At 47.4% G+C, this 16,440-nt stretch overlaps 1 protein-coding gene across 1 annotated transcript; it reads left to right on the top strand.

Annotated features, from left to right (window-relative positions):
• Positions 1–804: 804 nt before the first annotated feature.
• Positions 805–15,554, top strand: ARL8B (ADP ribosylation factor like GTPase 8B). Its single transcript, XM_032193892.1, has 7 exons — positions 805–1,036; positions 7,812–7,892; positions 8,535–8,608; positions 9,030–9,123; positions 9,683–9,750; positions 9,980–10,050; positions 11,465–15,554. Exons 1-7 carry the CDS (start codon positions 914–916, stop codon positions 11,512–11,514), a joined length of 561 nt encoding a protein of 186 aa, XP_032049783.1. The 5' UTR covers positions 805–913; the 3' UTR covers positions 11,515–15,554.
• The last annotated feature ends 886 nt before the right edge of the window (positions 15,555–16,440 follow it).

A 16,440-nucleotide genomic window follows, 5' to 3' on the forward strand; every position in this document is an offset into this window, starting at 1 on the left:
AGCGTGCTTCAGGTGAAAGGACAAGGTTCTCTTCCCCTGGGCACCTCAGGGACCCTCCTGTGTTCGTTTTTCAGCTCTGCCTCCACCTGCTCTGCCTTGGCCTCGCTCAGCAGGTGCCGCAGGGGAACTCTGTGGAGCTGGTGTTGGGGCAGGTTGGTGGATGGTATGGGTTATATACACCGAGCTCCTCTGCAGGGCCTCCCCAAGGACGGACGGGTTGTTTATAGAGGGGTGTTTGCTATGTAGGTGAAGGTGTCCAGTGCGTCACTCTGCACTGCTCCTGCCACCTCTGCTTAAATAATAGTAATAATAATAATAAAAAGGCAGGTGTATGCGCTGGTTTGTGTTCTTTTTCTCCTGAAGAGTTGGGGATTTCTGATCTCCCTCCACCTGTTACGGAGTTTTGTGTACAGAGCCAGGGTTAGGTTAGATGGGGAGGCAAACAACCGGCTTCGGGTAGGTGACTGGCGGAGACACAGCACCCATGGCGAGATCCCTGAAAACTCTACACAGGGCAGAAACTGGAGACCAGGTGTGAGAACAGCCAGCAATGCCGCTGAGCCGCTTTCTAGATTTACTACAAAAACATTTCCTCCGCATTTCTCCCGTCGGAACCCACAGCCCCACCTCCCCGCCTTCCCCAGCGCCCACCCCAAGATGGCGGCGGCGCCCAGCCTCCCCCCCCTCCCTCCGCCCGCCGGGGTCCTCCCGGGGCGCAGTGCGGCCGTGCTGCCGGCAGGGGGCGCTGCGGCGGCGGCGTCACGTGAGCGCGGCGCGGGGGCGAGCCCGGCAGCGCGGGTGCCCGAGAGCCGCGGGAGCGCCGGCCCCGACCCCGACCCCGGCCCCGGCCCCGGCCCCGTCCCGGTCCCGTCAGCGAGGGCCCGGCCCGGCCCGGCCCGGCCCGGCCGCAGCCATGCTGGCGCTGCTGTCCCGGCTGCTGGACTGGTTCCGCTCGCTCTTCTGGAAGGAGGAGATGGAGCTCACCCTGGTGGGGCTGCAGTACTCGGGCAAGACCACCTTCGTCAACGTCATCGCGGTGAGCGGCCCGCGGGGGGCTGAGGGGGGCCCTGAGGGGAGCCCTGAGGGGAGCCCTGAGGGGAGCCCTGAGGGGGGCTCTGAGGGGGCCCGGCCCGGCCCGGCCGCGGTTTCGGGGCTCCCCTCGCCGCCTCTCTCCCGATTTCGCCTCCTCCCGGCCCCTCCTGCAGGGCTGCGGAGCCCGGGCCCGCTCCCCGCCCGCAGCTGGGTGTGGGAGGCCTCCCGCACGGAGCGCTGCCATCGCCGAGCCGTGAAGGGGAGGCTGCTCGGCGGGAGGGGGGGGCGATGTGGGCAGGTTTGGTGCTCCGCAGGGCCCGGCACCGGCCCTGCACAGCGCCCCTACGATCAGGGAGGTGGTGGCTACGACTTCAGGCCCAAGCAGACCTCCAGCCTCTGCCGTGAGGCGTCGTCGCAAAGTTCTGGGTGTTTTTGTGGATGTGTTTGTTGAAGTGCCACGGTTGGGAAACTGGATAGGGAAAACGACTCGTTCTTCTGCAGTGACACGTGGTTCTTGGGCCAGGGAGAGTGTCAAAAGCTAACAGAGCTCTCGTGCAGTTGAACGCTAGTTCTTAGTGGTCTTCATGATACCCACGTGAAGTGGGTCTCCCCTAATTTAAAGGTCACATTTCCTCGGCCTGGTTGTGTTAAGGAAAAGTTGCTGGACTCGCCTGAGGACTCCAGAAGCCTTTACCCACACACGCCAGTGGCTGCAGCTCCCTCTGCTCCTGGATTTCTGCGAGTGGAACTCATGAGCACCTCCATATGTGGGCCCTGAGCTGGCACTGGTACGTGTGTGCCTGCATTGAGTTTGGGTTCTGGCATTACTCTGCAGGTTTCTCCCCTTATGATGTCCCAGGTGGCGATGGCACGTGTTGAAGTACTGCTCTTCTGTGCTTCGAAGCACAGCTCCTTCAAGGAGTTAGGAGAAACTGCTGCAGGTAATGTGGAGTACCAGGGAAGAGCTGCAGTGGTCACACAGCATTTTAGTCCATCTAGATTGTCCCAGGTGGTTAAAGCACTGCGAGTAAAGCTGGCAACTGCGTCCAGCTTGCTTTGCTGGGGGTTGAATCTTGCAAGGTTTCGCCTGCTCATTAAGATCACACCCAGAAATTTATCTGAGTAAGTGTCATTCAAATGGGCTTGCAAAACTGAGTGAAATAAGGAAGTCATTATGCATAAGACACAGGATCGTTTACTGCTTCAAGTTTGGAAGCAGTAAGGCACATTTCTGAGGCTTATAATTAGGAAATCTAGTGCCTCTTTAAGAAAAAACAGAGTGAGGGAAACTTGCTTAGGTTTTTGTTATTGGCTTAAGAAAAATAGCGTGAGCTTTCGTTGTCAGCACAATGCGGTCCGTGGCGTGCAGAGCCAACCTCTTCTCAGGTGTTGCCTTTGGTTCAGAGCGTGCGCGGGGAAATTAGTGCTGGAAAAGAATAACTGCTCTCTGCAGGCCTGTTAATGCTTTGGGTGGAAGTAGCTGTCAGGCACTGGGATTCCATAAAACTGAAACGAAAGGAATGACACAGCAAGATGCGAGGCCTGTAGATAGCTTTAAGAGCTGGGTTACATGCCAGGGTGTAGCTTAAGGTTGCGTTCTGCCTAGCAGAGGGCTGTCAGCAGCGTCCTGACAGCAGAGAGTTGAACGTGAATCTCTGGTGTAGTCCTGTGTCTGCTATGGGGCCCCACTTAAACCAGGCACTTGTAACTAGAGGGAAGACTCGAGCCCATTACGTTGGAGGCTTGATACAACTCCTGCATGACTGGTGAGGTGGAAATGCCATGAGAAGCAGACAGTCCAGTTCTGGAGCAGTGTTTGTGGGCAGTGAGCTGGTTTGGGCTGTATTTATCTTTCTGGTCTGAGCAGGGACTCAGTCTGTAACCAGACCAAACTTAGTTTGGGGGCTTAGCAACCTCAGCAGAGAGATCTGCTTACAGCTGGATGCAGCTTCTGCAGCTTCTGCAGCTTCTGCTTTGCTGTTGGCTCCCTATTAGTCACGGCCTCTAATTAGATATTTAGCATAAGTTTTCCGTGTGCGTGAGTAAACTTGCTCACAAGGGAGGATATCATTTCCTCCTGCTCCTAATTTCCATAAAGTAGATGGCCTGTGGCTCCTTTCAGAGAAACTGCGTGTCATCCCAGTACCGCGCCGGGCACGGCGAGCTCCTTAGCCGAGGGCTGGAGGTGCCCATTCCTTTCTGGAGTCCGCAGCATCTTCTGCCGCTCGCCGGGCCGCGGGCTTTCATCAGACCTGCTGTCGGAGCTGCAAGTCACAGCGGGAGGGAGGACAAGCAACCCAGCTCCGTCACGTGGCGCAGCTGCAACATGACTCGAAGAAACGGGCGGCTCCCAGGCAGCAGGGTGCCGCTGCCGGCAGGAAGGAGCTCCGTGGAGGGGCACCGCTGCCTGTCCCCAAACCTCGTGTGCCCCCATCCTGGGTCCAGGCGTCCAGAGCGCTGCAGCTCCGGGGGCTGGGCTGCAGCGGGCAGGAGAGGGGAGCTGCCGGGTGGGCGGGGAGGCAAGGCAGGCTGCCCGCGTGGGGTTGTCGGGTGTAAGAGCTGAGCTTAACCTGTTCTGTTTGTGCTGATAGGGCACATAAGATCTCTTTTCAGGATTTCTGTCGAGGCCTGAATCAGTGAGTGTTTTCTCTAGCTGTGGCGTGTCTGACAAGCCTCTGAGTGAGGCTTTGGTCCCTGGAAAGAGGCAACATCAAATGAAGCTCCTCGGAGTGAACGGTTCCGCTGGGCAGCAGCAGCTGTGGCTTCCTTCAGTCCCTGTGACTGTTACATGTAACTTTGTCTTAGAGTTATCCTGGAGGAGTATGGTAAAGGATTGTTCTGACCAGCCCCAGTGCTGGCTTAGTGCCTTCTGAAGCACCCAGGTGGGCTGTAAATAGTTTATGCTGAGGCTTTGGAGCACGTCGGTGAGCAGAGGGATACATCTGTCAGTGGGAAGTGGGATACACCTCTCAGCGAAGTGTTTGTTAATTGCAGCCGCCTATTGAAACGGATTGCCTCACTTCATTAGGTAATAAGGCAACACGAAGTGACTCACCTGCTCTTAGTCCTGTCTTTGAGGTCCTGCTTGCTGTACCCCAAGTGGTCTCAAATAGAAATGTTTGTCTGTTGTCATGGTCTTGAGTTCTCCTGTAGCTTGGGAGCTTCTGAGTGTGGTCGCAAGTACTGGAACACTGGAGTACTTCAAGAGGGAGGTGACTGCAGGGAGCGGGGAGCTGACCTGCCCGTGTGTGATGCACGCCTGTGGTCGAGGCCGTCGATGCTGCAGAAGTGGCATGATGTAGGGGTAGCTTTACATCATGCTAAAATGCCTGCTTTTTGAAAATAACTTGTAAGATGCAGCTTTTTTCGTAGTGTAGGCAGAAATGTAGGGGCAAACAGCGGGACTTCAGGTGGACTAGGAGTGTCCTGGCTGGAGTCTTTGTGCAGTAACAAAGCTGATATGAAGAAATCTGTACAACAGTAATGAATCACATTAGCTTTGGGATGCAAACCAGGGTCAGCCCCACCACTCTGTGTTGCTGTGAAGAATCCCCTTGTGCAGGCAGCGGGGTGGTGATCTTGTAGCTGGTCACTGAGGCCCTGGTGGATGAGCCTCTTACTGTTCTTCAGGTCTAGCACTGGCTGTGACTTACTGCCTGACCCGGAGTACGAGAACTGTTGGGTCGAGGTGGTCTTCACTGGGCAGTTCCACACTGAGCTTCCCTGTGCTGCTGGCACTTAAGCCTCATGGTTTTGTGCACCAGGGCCCAGTTAATAGTGAGGTGACTGTAGGCAGATGTGAGGCTTTCAAAAGGGTTGTTGCTTGCCTGTTATCCATAACGTACCGAGTGTGAGGGGAATATAGAGGCCAGATACGTGAGGAATAGATACCAGAGGGCACTTGTAGCTCATCTCAGTCACTGTTGCAGGGGCAATTCTAATACTCAAATACCTTCATACAAATGCTGTGGAACTGCCTGCCGATGTTCCTGACAGTAGGAACTGGATGACACTAAACGTCTGATACATCATGTGCTTGGGTTTTCCAGGAGCATGGAATTTTGTAAAGGGAGCATCTTACAAACCCAGAGGCTTGAAGACTAACCGTGCAGGTTCTTTCTGCGGTCTCTGGAATTCAGTCCGTTTAGTCTCCCTCTTATCTTCCACTTACGGAGGAGAGCGAACTGAGTCTGTTCTGTGACCTTCAGTGAACAGCTTCTGTTCGTGCTGTATGGTCTGTGTGGCCTCAGAGCTACGGGCTGAGTTCACAGCCACTTGCAGTGCACGGGGCTGATCCGGGAGGCCTGGATGAAGTACAGCGTCTGCCTGTCGGAGTGTTCACGGGTGCTGAAAACAGATGCTGGGGCTAGGTTTGCAGGCAGCTACTCTGCTGTCCTTGAGTGTTTGAGCAATGTGTGACAACAGCCAGTACTTCCAGACTGGGGATTGAAAATATTTCTGTGCTTATCGGACTTGTTTGGAAGCTGAGGCCTATTTTAGGAGGAGAAAGCATCATATTGTGAAAACGAGCGATAGGGCTGAGTAATCTGCTTTGTGTTTGTATGGGGGGAGGCGGGGAGAAGCCCAACTCAAACAGAACTGTGTACAGATGAGGAGTTCCTCTTATCTGAAGGAATCTGTGTTCTGAAGGTGCAGTGGGAGAGCATAAGCTATTGATGGGAGCAGCTCTCTGTTGAAGGGTCTGGAAGGAGCTGGGAGTAGGAACAGCTAACAACATGTGGGGTGCTGTGAAGTAGCACAGGAGTGGAAGTTCAGGGAGTGTTCAGGAGGTGCTTGGTTGGAAGATGTGGGTGTAGGGTGTGACTGCAGAGGGAGGAATGCAGTGGTTCTTGAGCAACCGTGGCAAGCTGACCCTTCAAAGGCAAGACTGGCAGTGCATGCTTTGAGCTGAACTGCATCAAACGTGGAAGCAATGCTTACCCTTCTGCTGTTGGATCACACACAATCAAACGGGCTGAAATGGCCAAGTTGGGCACTAGGCTTTCAAGGCTGTAAGGGGAAGCTACGCAGGAGGTGCTGAGGTTGTGCACCCACCTCGCTGAACTTGGCAGAAAGGTTTGAGCAGTTCCTGAAGCGGCGCTGTGGGAGACCACTGCGTGTTCTTCTGTGTAGTCTAGGCAGTTTAAACTTCTTTCAAATGGAAATGCAAAACATCTGCTTAAAGAGGCTTAAGTTGTTCATTTTTAGGTCATCACTGTTTTTAGTTACATTCCTTAGGTTCAAGGACTTAGTTATTTCCAATTTCCTTCTAAGACTCTCTGTATAACTGTACATCTGGGAAGCAGAGCTTAAACGAGACAAATCACCGCCTGTTCAGGGGGCTGCTGCCTTCATGTTCAAGCTCTGGATAGGTTTGTTTTGGAGGTCAACCAGAACAAAGTGCCACTTAGCTTTTCAGCTGAAGAGTTTCAGTTGGGCCAAATAAGCAGAAATGAGCTTGTCATCCATATGTTTTCAATGTATTTTAGTGTTACATTGTGTATTGTGTGAGGCTTCTGGCTTTGGTTTGCTAGGGGAGGCTGGCAGTTCTACTGGGGAGGGGAACAGACCTGTGGGGTTTTTAGGTCAAGAGCTGAATGACAGAGCACTGATGTTACAAACTTCTGGTTGCGGGCTCCAAAAAACATGTAGCGTGTCCAAAAACATGTCAAAGCATGTCCAGTCAGACTAAGCCAATACTTCCAGCTCGTGAGCAGCTGGGCCCTAACTTGTAGGGTGATGTGATGTCTGCTTCAGCTGTTCTAAAAGGGGTTTTCATTCAGGCTGGCTTCTCTGTGCAGCTTGGGGGGAGAGAAGCAGCCTTCCTCCTGCTGTGATATCGAGCAGTAATTAAACAACCGAATGCATCTGAGTTGACCTTTTTTTTCCAAATCTGCTGTGACTGGTTCTGTTAAATGCAGTGGATGTAGTGAGATGCATAACGCCCGCTGTGGCTGAGATTCGCCTTCTGCCAGATAGCCAAGGCTGCATGGGAGAAACCTGTACTGCCGTCGATAACACGTGTTGTGACTGCTGGGCCAGCTACCAGAGATAGCTGTGAACTTGGCTTTCAGACTGTTAGAGATAAAAGTGTAAGTGATAGTAAAACTTCTGCCATTAGAGAGCCTCCCTAATGCATCGCTGTTCTGCAGCAGCTATATCAGAGCTGAAAGTGATGCTGAACTGGTAGAAGCAGGAGGAAATGCTCTCCACTTGCTTTGGTCACCTCTTGCACTGCTGAACGAGTTGGGCACTAGCCACACAGGAGGCAGCCCTGGCAGGTCCTTCCACTTGCCAGCCTTTTAAGACTCCTCAGGTGCTAACCATACCTGTGGGTTGAAGGCTTACTCCACGAGAGTGATTTATTACTGCAAATGTTGCCCACAGAGTAGCTTGCATCAGAGGAGCAGCTGGGTGTTTTGAGCTGCCAGGAGCCTAGCAGATCCCAAAGCACAGAACGTGGCTCCAGCAGAAGCAGGTGAATGGCTTTCGTCCTATACTTGTCCTGGCTGTCCGTCTGTTCAGCTACGTAAAGCAGCGCTCTACCAGTAACTTTGTGCCTCTGACTCCCTCAAGGCTTGAAAGATTATTTAAGTGCTTTTAAGAAACGCTGTGACTGCCCGTGCAAGCTGCAACACACATCAGTGTAATACCTGTGACTTCCTGGCTATAAGGCCTTCAACTGGAAGGCTAGAAAAGCTTGTGGTATTTTACCACATAAACTAGTTGTATGAGAAGTGCTAGACTTAACTTTCTTTTTTTTTTTTTTTTTTCTCCAGTCAGGTCAATTCAGTGAAGATATGATTCCTACTGTGGGCTTCAACATGAGAAAAGTTACAAAGGGTAACGTTACAATAAAGGTATGTTAACGTCGACTGTCTTCCTTTATAAACCCATACAAAATTGTCTTCAGGTTCTAGTTTAAAAATTGTGCACTTACTCTATTTTGTTCCCACCGTTGGGACAAGTATAGCAAACTGAAGAGGCTCAGCTAAATCTGTAAAATAGCATAAGAATAGACTTAGGTTTATTTATGGAGTTCCTTAAATGAGAAGCAGTGTTTGATTTCCAGATTCATGGACTAGTTAAAGCAATGCTTTAGTAATGATGTCTGGCTTTAACCTGAGTTAATTTTCACATTTCGAGGGCCCACACGTCCTGTTCTTCTTCCGCTCTTCAGTATTGCTCAAAGCTTAAGTCATAACCAGAGTGTGAAGTTGGTGCATTGTGTTTTCATGTATTCTACAGTATGCATCTGTGAAAACTTAATACACAGGTTTTCATGCATTTGATAGAAGATGTTCTAGTTTATATCTTATACTATTGGGCCTGTGAGATCTGACCAGCATTTTCACTGCTTGCAGAGATTATTTCTGTTCTAATAAGCGAAAGGTCCTGCAGCTGGTATAGGGAAAGAAGAAAACTGTTTTGACTGCTTGTCTTGTATGTATGACATGCTTAAATAGTGTATGGCTAAATTGTCTTTTTTCCTTCCACTTAAGATCTGGGATATAGGAGGGCAACCACGATTCCGAAGCATGTGGGAACGATACTGCAGGGGAGTTAATGCTATTGTGTAAGTGTCATTTTCCCTAGGCTTACATTTAACTGCAGACTTGCTTCTCTTCTGTATCTAGTGTAGTAGCACATAATGGACTCGGTGTGCTCGTATTAATTCTGAAACTGTACTGCAACCGTATTAAGTAACTTCTGTACCCTCAAGTTCAGGGCTCAGGATGCGTTATTTTCTCATCAGTGTCTAATCCTGAGTACTAACTTCTTCCAGTTTGACTTGGATGGCAGAGTAGTCTTAACGGAAAGAGTTTTCCCACTACTCTGATTGTGGGGAATTTCTTTGAAAAGAACCGAATTCCTTGCTCGGAAGACCTAGCTTTGTTTAAAGCTTTGAATGTGCTCAGACCTGACAGTTTAAAGCAAAGACTGCTGTTTCTGAAGTAGTTGAGTCCTGCTGAACTAACGTTAAATTCTTCTTAAAGCTACATGGTAGATGCTGCAGATCGTGAAAAAATAGAAGCCTCTCGGAATGAGCTGCACAATCTTCTAGATAAGCCACAGTTACAAGGAATCCCTGTAAGTATTATTGTCTTACATCAGTATTAAACTTTCTTTAGAAATACTCATAGTTTAGTGCATCTGAAGAGTGTCTTGACCTCTTTAAGTCCAGTGTAAGCACTGTAAGCAATACCTCTCCCTAGTGCCTTAGATACAATTGTTGACCTTGATCGTTCCTGCAGTGATAATATTTGCTCAGTACCCACAAAAAAAAAAAAGTAGAGCAGTAATTTAGAGAACCATATTCTACCATATGGGTTTGTGCTCTTCTAGTTGCTGTAGTGCCTGTTACTCAGATAGTACAGAAATACCACATAAGTTTGGGAAACTTCAGCTGAAAGTTCATTGGAATTGTTCACACATGCACAAAAAGCAAGTGTGAGAACACACCAGTTCACAAGAGTTTATTTGGACCCCCCCCTTTCCCTGTGACTAGGTACATCTTCCCTCTTGACCTGGTTTACTACTAAGTGTCTTCATCCCTTGGATTTAAGTCTAGTGTTGACTGCTTGTCAGACTCTCCTGAAACTTTTTTAAAAAAAGAGGTGCAACTGTTTTCTTCTGATTTGGATTTCAGGTTCTAGTACTTGGAAACAAGAGAGACCTTCCTAACGCTTTGGATGAGAAACAACTAATTGAAAAGATGTAAGTCTAACTCTTCCTAAGAAAAGCTGTGTTAACTCGATAAAGGCATTGATGTACATAGGGATGTTAGATGAAAAACTTGTGTTATAAGTAGAAAACGCAGCAACAGGTGGTAACTGAAACATCGTACAGAAACAAGTTACACTGAGAAGTGGGAGCAGTTTAGATTCTCAATGTAAGAGTACTCGTTATAAGGGGAGTGTGTGTTTAAATTTTGTCTCTTTTGTAGGAACCTTGCTGCTATTCAGGACAGAGAAATCTGCTGCTACTCAATTTCATGCAAAGAGAAAGATAATATAGGTAACTATTAACCTAAAATGTTATGCATTATAAAGACCATCAGAATGGATCGGGGGATTGTGACTTCTTAAACATAAGCCTTCTTCCTTCAGGAAACTGGTAACAAATCCAACAGCAACACTTAACTGCACTGGTTAAATGTGGTATGACTCCTGATGGCAGAGAGGAAGCCTGACTGGTGTTAGTTTGTGAAGGGGCTGTAGTTAGCAAAGCATATCATAGCCTACTATGACACCTGCTGCCTTTAATTAGTTTGCAGGAAATACCTGACTAGTCTCACGATTAGTTTGCCCTAAATTTTATCCTTCTGTCCAGTGCTCTTAACTCAGCTTCACTTTGAGGCTGTAGATGCTAGCAAGTCCTTGCAGCAAGTTTTTCCTCATCAGTCATTCTCATGAAATAATCGTCTTCCCTCTCTGGTTTATCTAAGATGTTCACGTAGTGGCCTGTGCCAGTCACTACTCCAGGCAGCCAAATAATAGATTTTTCTGGTGCTGATGTCAATTGCTGTAAAATTTTTGGAATTTAAAGGCAGAAACCATGGTACTATGTAATTACAAATACTAGTGTCATGTACTTGTTATACTGAATAATCTCACACCTGCCATCCTTCTCCTGATGCCTTCATGTGCCTGCCAGGAGATTAATGCTGGTTCACTGGCTGCCTAATGTGAATTTACTGATGAGGAAATCTTCAGTCTAGTGGTCACAGGAACAAGCTGCACAGGATACCAGAACTGCTTCGTATCAAGAACTTGACTTCTGACCAGGAAAAATGAACAGCCTGTGGAGCTCTTACAGTTTCTTATTCAAGAACCCCCCTGTCACTTTGCCTTCAGTTAGAGATGCAAACAAGGGGATAGGAGAAGGGGATGCTCCCTTCTGTCATATTTCCCACACAAGGCTTACAGCAGAGATGAGCATCACTGATGCTGTAGGGAAGCTGTTGCTGCAAGCATTACACTGATGTGGTATTTGCACATTTCAGTTGCTTTAGAGAACCTCTTTCAAGTACGGAGAAGCTTGATGCCAACTGAGATTGCTTCCCTCAGGTGAGGATAGGCAGCACAGGCTCTCAGGCTGGCATAAACGTAGTGATGTTGATCTGCAAGTGAGTGTGTGAGTGAGACCAAGGTATCAGATTAACGGAAGTCTCTTAGAAGTGTGGTTGACTGAGGAGCCTGGATGTCTGAGGCAGTTCCTTGAAATGTTGCCCACAGGACTCTGGGCGGTTATACCAGACAGCACAGACAGCAAGCCTTCAAAAAATGGTTCTGTTAATCCGCCTTGGACCAGCCTGTAGAGAAGGGCTGTCTACTCTTACGTATTTGAGGACGTGGGCATACCAAAGTGGTGCTGGTTATGCAAATACAAATCAACACTTGAATACGGAACTTCTCTTCTCTCTCCTCAGATATCACGCTTCAGTGGCTTATTCAGCATTCAAAATCTAGAAGAAGCTGAAGTCTTCCTGGAATCTCCAGTACCAGTTGGCCATAATCTCAATTGTCCACTTCCCTCCATAACGAGATATTACCCAAAAATCCTGTAATGAGAATCTGCCTTTTCACAGTTCATTTCTCATGTGCACTGCTGAAGACTTGTATTCCTATTATGTCACAAAACAACTAGAGTTGTCATAAAGTCAGCACAAATATTTATTTTACAACCATCTATGGTGGGAGGGTTGGGGGGGGCTTTTTAAAAAAAAAAGATCTCTACCATGTTAACTATGATGGTACACTGTTCTGGTTTTTCAGGGCCAGGTTTTTATATGATTTTCAGCAAGTGTTTTATTTCTAGTGTTTAGTGGCTTGAAGATGCTGACGCCTGACAGCATTGAAATTCTGTAAGATGCCACATACAGTAGTTAGAAAACATTTAAGCGTGAGTTGTGGGATACTAATCTCACAAATGCATGTGATGTGTGTATGTTAGCAGAGAAATGGAAACTGTTTGCAGAGGGGAGCACAAGACACAGATCAGCATCACTAATCTACAGCTGAGATCTTACCCTGTCACTTAAAAAAAACAAACAAAACCAAACTCTTCTGATGAATTAGGGGAGCCGACTGTTTAAATTCATTTTGTTGCTTCTGTTTAACATTTGTCTGGGGGATAGGAATGGATTGTTCTGTTTAAGCTTTCAAAAATTGGAGTATTCCAGCATGAAAACAAATTGCTAGGAACATCAGACTTTGTCCAAACACATTTTTCTGTCTCCAGATACTAGTGATCTCTATCTGAAACCAGAATATACATTCTGAGCGGCTGCATGACACTTAAATTACTGATGTTTTTGTAGAGAGTCAGTCGTTGGCCTTTAGCACAATATCTGTGTAATTGTCTAGTGTCTCTCCTGCTCATGAAATAGCTGGGCACAGTTTCACCTGGTGCTATGAAACATCTCGGCTATTGTGACAACTCTAGACCTGCCTGCTTTCTTGATGTAACCATGTGCAAAGTCTGTAAGTTGCAAGATGAAATGTTCAACTGTGTCAAAGCACAAGAGAGCCAACGAATCGATCCTATTTCTTGACTAGCTTCTACAGTATAGGGAAGTATGTATAAACTAAAGATTGTAATGTTTTTGTAGCTTTACTTTCTCAATGACTTCAATATATTTAAAGGGACAGACTTGTTAAGACTGGTTTGTTCATACAGTAATGTCAGTGTAGCTTGCTAGTGTATACAAATACATGGTACACCTGCTTGTGTTGCCTCACACTGTGTGTGATTCTTCCTTACCTAACTGTGGAGTCTGCATTACTCTGGGGTCCTCGGTTGAAAACACTGTTTAGTCCATATCAGTTGTGACAAACCAGTTTTAATTTGGACTGCCATGGCCTTACTGTTCTGTACCAACTGTCGCACCGTTGCACAGACACTACATGCTGCCTGCATTCAGTCTGAACTTGCATTTAACTTTTTGTCCCCTTTCAGTTCTCTGAAGCATGATTTCAATTAATTCATACTCTGGTGCTGTAGAGGAGAGGGTGCATTAACTTGCTACTGTAGTCCCTAGTTCACCGTGAACTGCTACAGGTCCTTTTATTTAGCAAACTTGCTTGTGCCTAAAATATGGAAACTAAACTAGAACGTGTGGATCTTCGTGGGGGACCAGGTCACTGTTTAGTTAACTGGCCTATAGCTAAACTTGATGTGTTTGGTGTTTATATACTTCACTGCTTTCAGCATTAATGGCATCCAAACACTACCAATTGTTAACCTGTGCATTATTCTCTGCATGTGAACAACTTATACAATTACTGAACTTTGTAAATATGTGGATTTTTTATTTAGGTGGATGCATATGTTGGTTTACTGCTCTTCAGCTCTATTCAATAAACTTCTGTTTTGAGGGTTGTATTGACACTTAACTGACTGACTTGAGTTGAGTGGCTTAACTCATGGCGCTGCACTGGGGGCTGTCTGTCTCCTCTCTGATAAAGTTAAAATGGGCGAAGAAGGCTGAGTATAAATACCTGAGCTGCTTTATGTTCTGTGGTTAGACTATTAAAGCGAAGTGCTCCTAAAACTAAAGCCATGGGGCTTTCTCAGCAGAAAGAGCAGGTTTAGCTAGAGTCAGCCTCGGCAGTCCTCAGTGCTTTGTACGCCTAAGAAAGGCACTTACTAGTCAGCTGAAGGGCTGTGAGCAGGTCAGCCTTCTGGAGTTCCATTTCTGGGGAGAAAATTGCATGCATCTAAAAGCTTGTTTCTTGTCTTCACGCCTAGAGTAAAGTCCTTGCTTTTCTAGCACAGATATCAGATCTAGCAGTGTCTGATGATTCGCTGCCAATTAAAGCATGGAGCTTTTTGTCTCACTGGAAGGGTGAGGCTTTCATTGACTGAGGTCTTAAACAAAATCCTTTCTTGTGATTATTTTTTCAATCTGAAACTACGCTGACTGTGGCTCCCAAACACTGATTTATTTATTTCTTAGGTGACTGACTGACCTGTAGGACCATATGTCAACATCTTCCAAGTAACGGTAACAAGTTAGATGTCTTCTATGCAGTCTGCCTCCATGTAAGCCTTCAAACTCCCTGAGCTGTAGCAGGTTAGTTCTTAGACCTGAGTATTGGTCGGTTAGCATCCTTCACATGTAACTAGGCTTGGGGGAAGGAGTAAGAACTGTTGAGTGAAACATCCTATGCCTATTTCTTCAGTTGACAGGAGTATCCTGCATGCAAACTTAGCTACCTGGAGCTAATATTCAAAGCAAAACTGCCTTGTGACAGCCTCAAAATGCTGTTACTGCTGTGTGTGTGATCTGTCACCCTGGCAGGTCGCTCAAATAAGCTGCAGTGTAAACTTGGCCAACAGCTGATTGCTTGAGGTGGTATTTAAATGGTCAGTTGCTACTTCATAATAGCAAGGAAGACTGCACTGGCCACCTGTAATGTACATATTTCAAACTGTACGTTTGTGTTACTCACAAAATGACTCTGCTTAAGTTTCCACAGCTATTTGTGTACTGTTCTTGCAGATGCCCTTAGTTACTTAGGTGGCAGAAATGTAGACCTCAAAGTGACTGTTTGAATCTAATGCTGAGGATTATGCTCTTTTTTTGTGAGCTCTCGATGAACTTGCCAGTTACCTTCATTTTGAGATGTAATGGAAGTGTAGTAAGTCTTTCTAGAGAAGTGAGGCTGTCTCTCTCCACCTTTCTGCCTTGGACTGAAAAAACTGTGCTCTTCTGGCATGACTAAGTCCAAGGTTAAACCTTTTATGTTCTAAAAAAATAAAAATAAAAAATAATGGAGAGCCTAAGGTATTGGCGGTGTTGTTGCTGAACTTGGTTGCTATAGTTGTGTTCTGCTTCTAGAAATCTGTCGGGTCAATCTGGTCTCTCAGATTACTCGACTCAGGCTCCATAGTGAGCAAGCTCTCTTCTGATGTACCTGCAGTAGGCCTAGGCCGTTACCATATTAAGAGAACTGAGTCTCGTGAAAAGGCAAATATTGAGCCAGAGACAACTCTTGGTCATGAATACGCATGTGGTCATCACTGTGCACACAAGTTAGACATCAGTCATACCTGTGTGACCTTGTGGTGTGTTAGTCTTGTGTGGTGTTCTTAGGGTTTGCAGTAGCTGTCAGCTCCAAGTGCTTGTTGATTTTGTTCAGTGCTATGTGATCCCTTACTGATCACAGCGCAGCGAGTCTCTAGGCTAGCCTGGGAAGAACCGACAGCGTGTGTGCCCACAGCACTGGGCTGTGTGCAGGTTTTCCTTGAGAAGTGTTCGTGGCCCATCGGATGGTTCACGAGATGTTGTGTGTGGCTGGTGGCTCCTTGCAGTGCAGCACAGCGCGCATCGTCAGTGTGCAGCCGTGTGTCTTAGCTGCACAGGCAATTCTGCCCTATCACAACATGGAAAATGCACACGTGGGGCTGTTCTGTGGTCTGTGGAACTGATAAGCTAGGTTCTTAGCAGTTTTTTGTTTTCTCTTCACTTCTTCGTGGAAACGAGTTGGGAAGGCCGTCTTTTTCGGATGCTCAGATAAAAAAAAAAAAAAAAAACTGCGTTATTTTCACTTTCTGGTGGAAGAAAAGAGGCCAAAGGAAATGCCTTAAACAGTCTTTCTGGTTAAGTTAACGAGCATCATGCAAGGGTCTACAATAAGAGAAGTATGACTTAGCTAGATTGTCAAGTTTTTAACTTTTCTAACGTTTAATTTTATAGTTATTCTGACTGTGCAATGGGTGTACTGGCATGTCACGATTTGCTTGGTGTGTGTTTAATGAATGTTAAAGAAACGCTCTTCTTCCCGGGTAGCATGCCTCAGCTCTGCTCCCTGCTGCCGCCTTCTTGCACTGACCCGTACGCCAGAGCGAGCTGTGTGAGTCCTCGACAGGGGCTGCAAATGAGATAATTTAAGCTACCTTGCTCAGAGCGGTGTGCTGCCACGCACGTGAAATCAGTAAATCATGCTAAAGGAGAAGCGATGTGTGAATATTTAAGACTGGTAAATGCTTCGGGACTTGTGTTCCAAAAACGTGAGTTCGGAATGACTTTTCTCATGAAACCATCAACCCGCTGAAAGCCGGCTGTTGCTTTAGAACTGCTCCGCGTGCCGACAGCCCCAGGACGCCCTGGTGAGACCTCGGGGCCTTCTCTGTCCTGTCCCAGCTCAGGGGGCCGTACAGGAGGAGGGCGAGGCCGGGGGTTTGTGTCCCTCGCAGCGGAGGTGGGTAAGTAGAGCTTTGTGCCAGGATCAGTGCCTTCCAGTTGCGACATTACAGGTTTGACTCTGTTAGAGGCGACGTCTGTCATTGTGAACGTTTTGGAGTGCTTCAATAAAAGTGGTGTTCAAAACCCTTCTGTGGCGAGTCTGTCTGTGGCAGCACAGCTGCTTTTTGTGGTGGAAACAGGGACTGAATTAGGGA

Source organism: Aythya fuligula, chromosome 10, assembly GCF_009819795.1.
Source record: "Aythya fuligula isolate bAytFul2 chromosome 10, bAytFul2.pri, whole genome shotgun sequence".
Taxonomy (NCBI): domain Eukaryota; kingdom Metazoa; phylum Chordata; class Aves; order Anseriformes; family Anatidae; genus Aythya; species Aythya fuligula.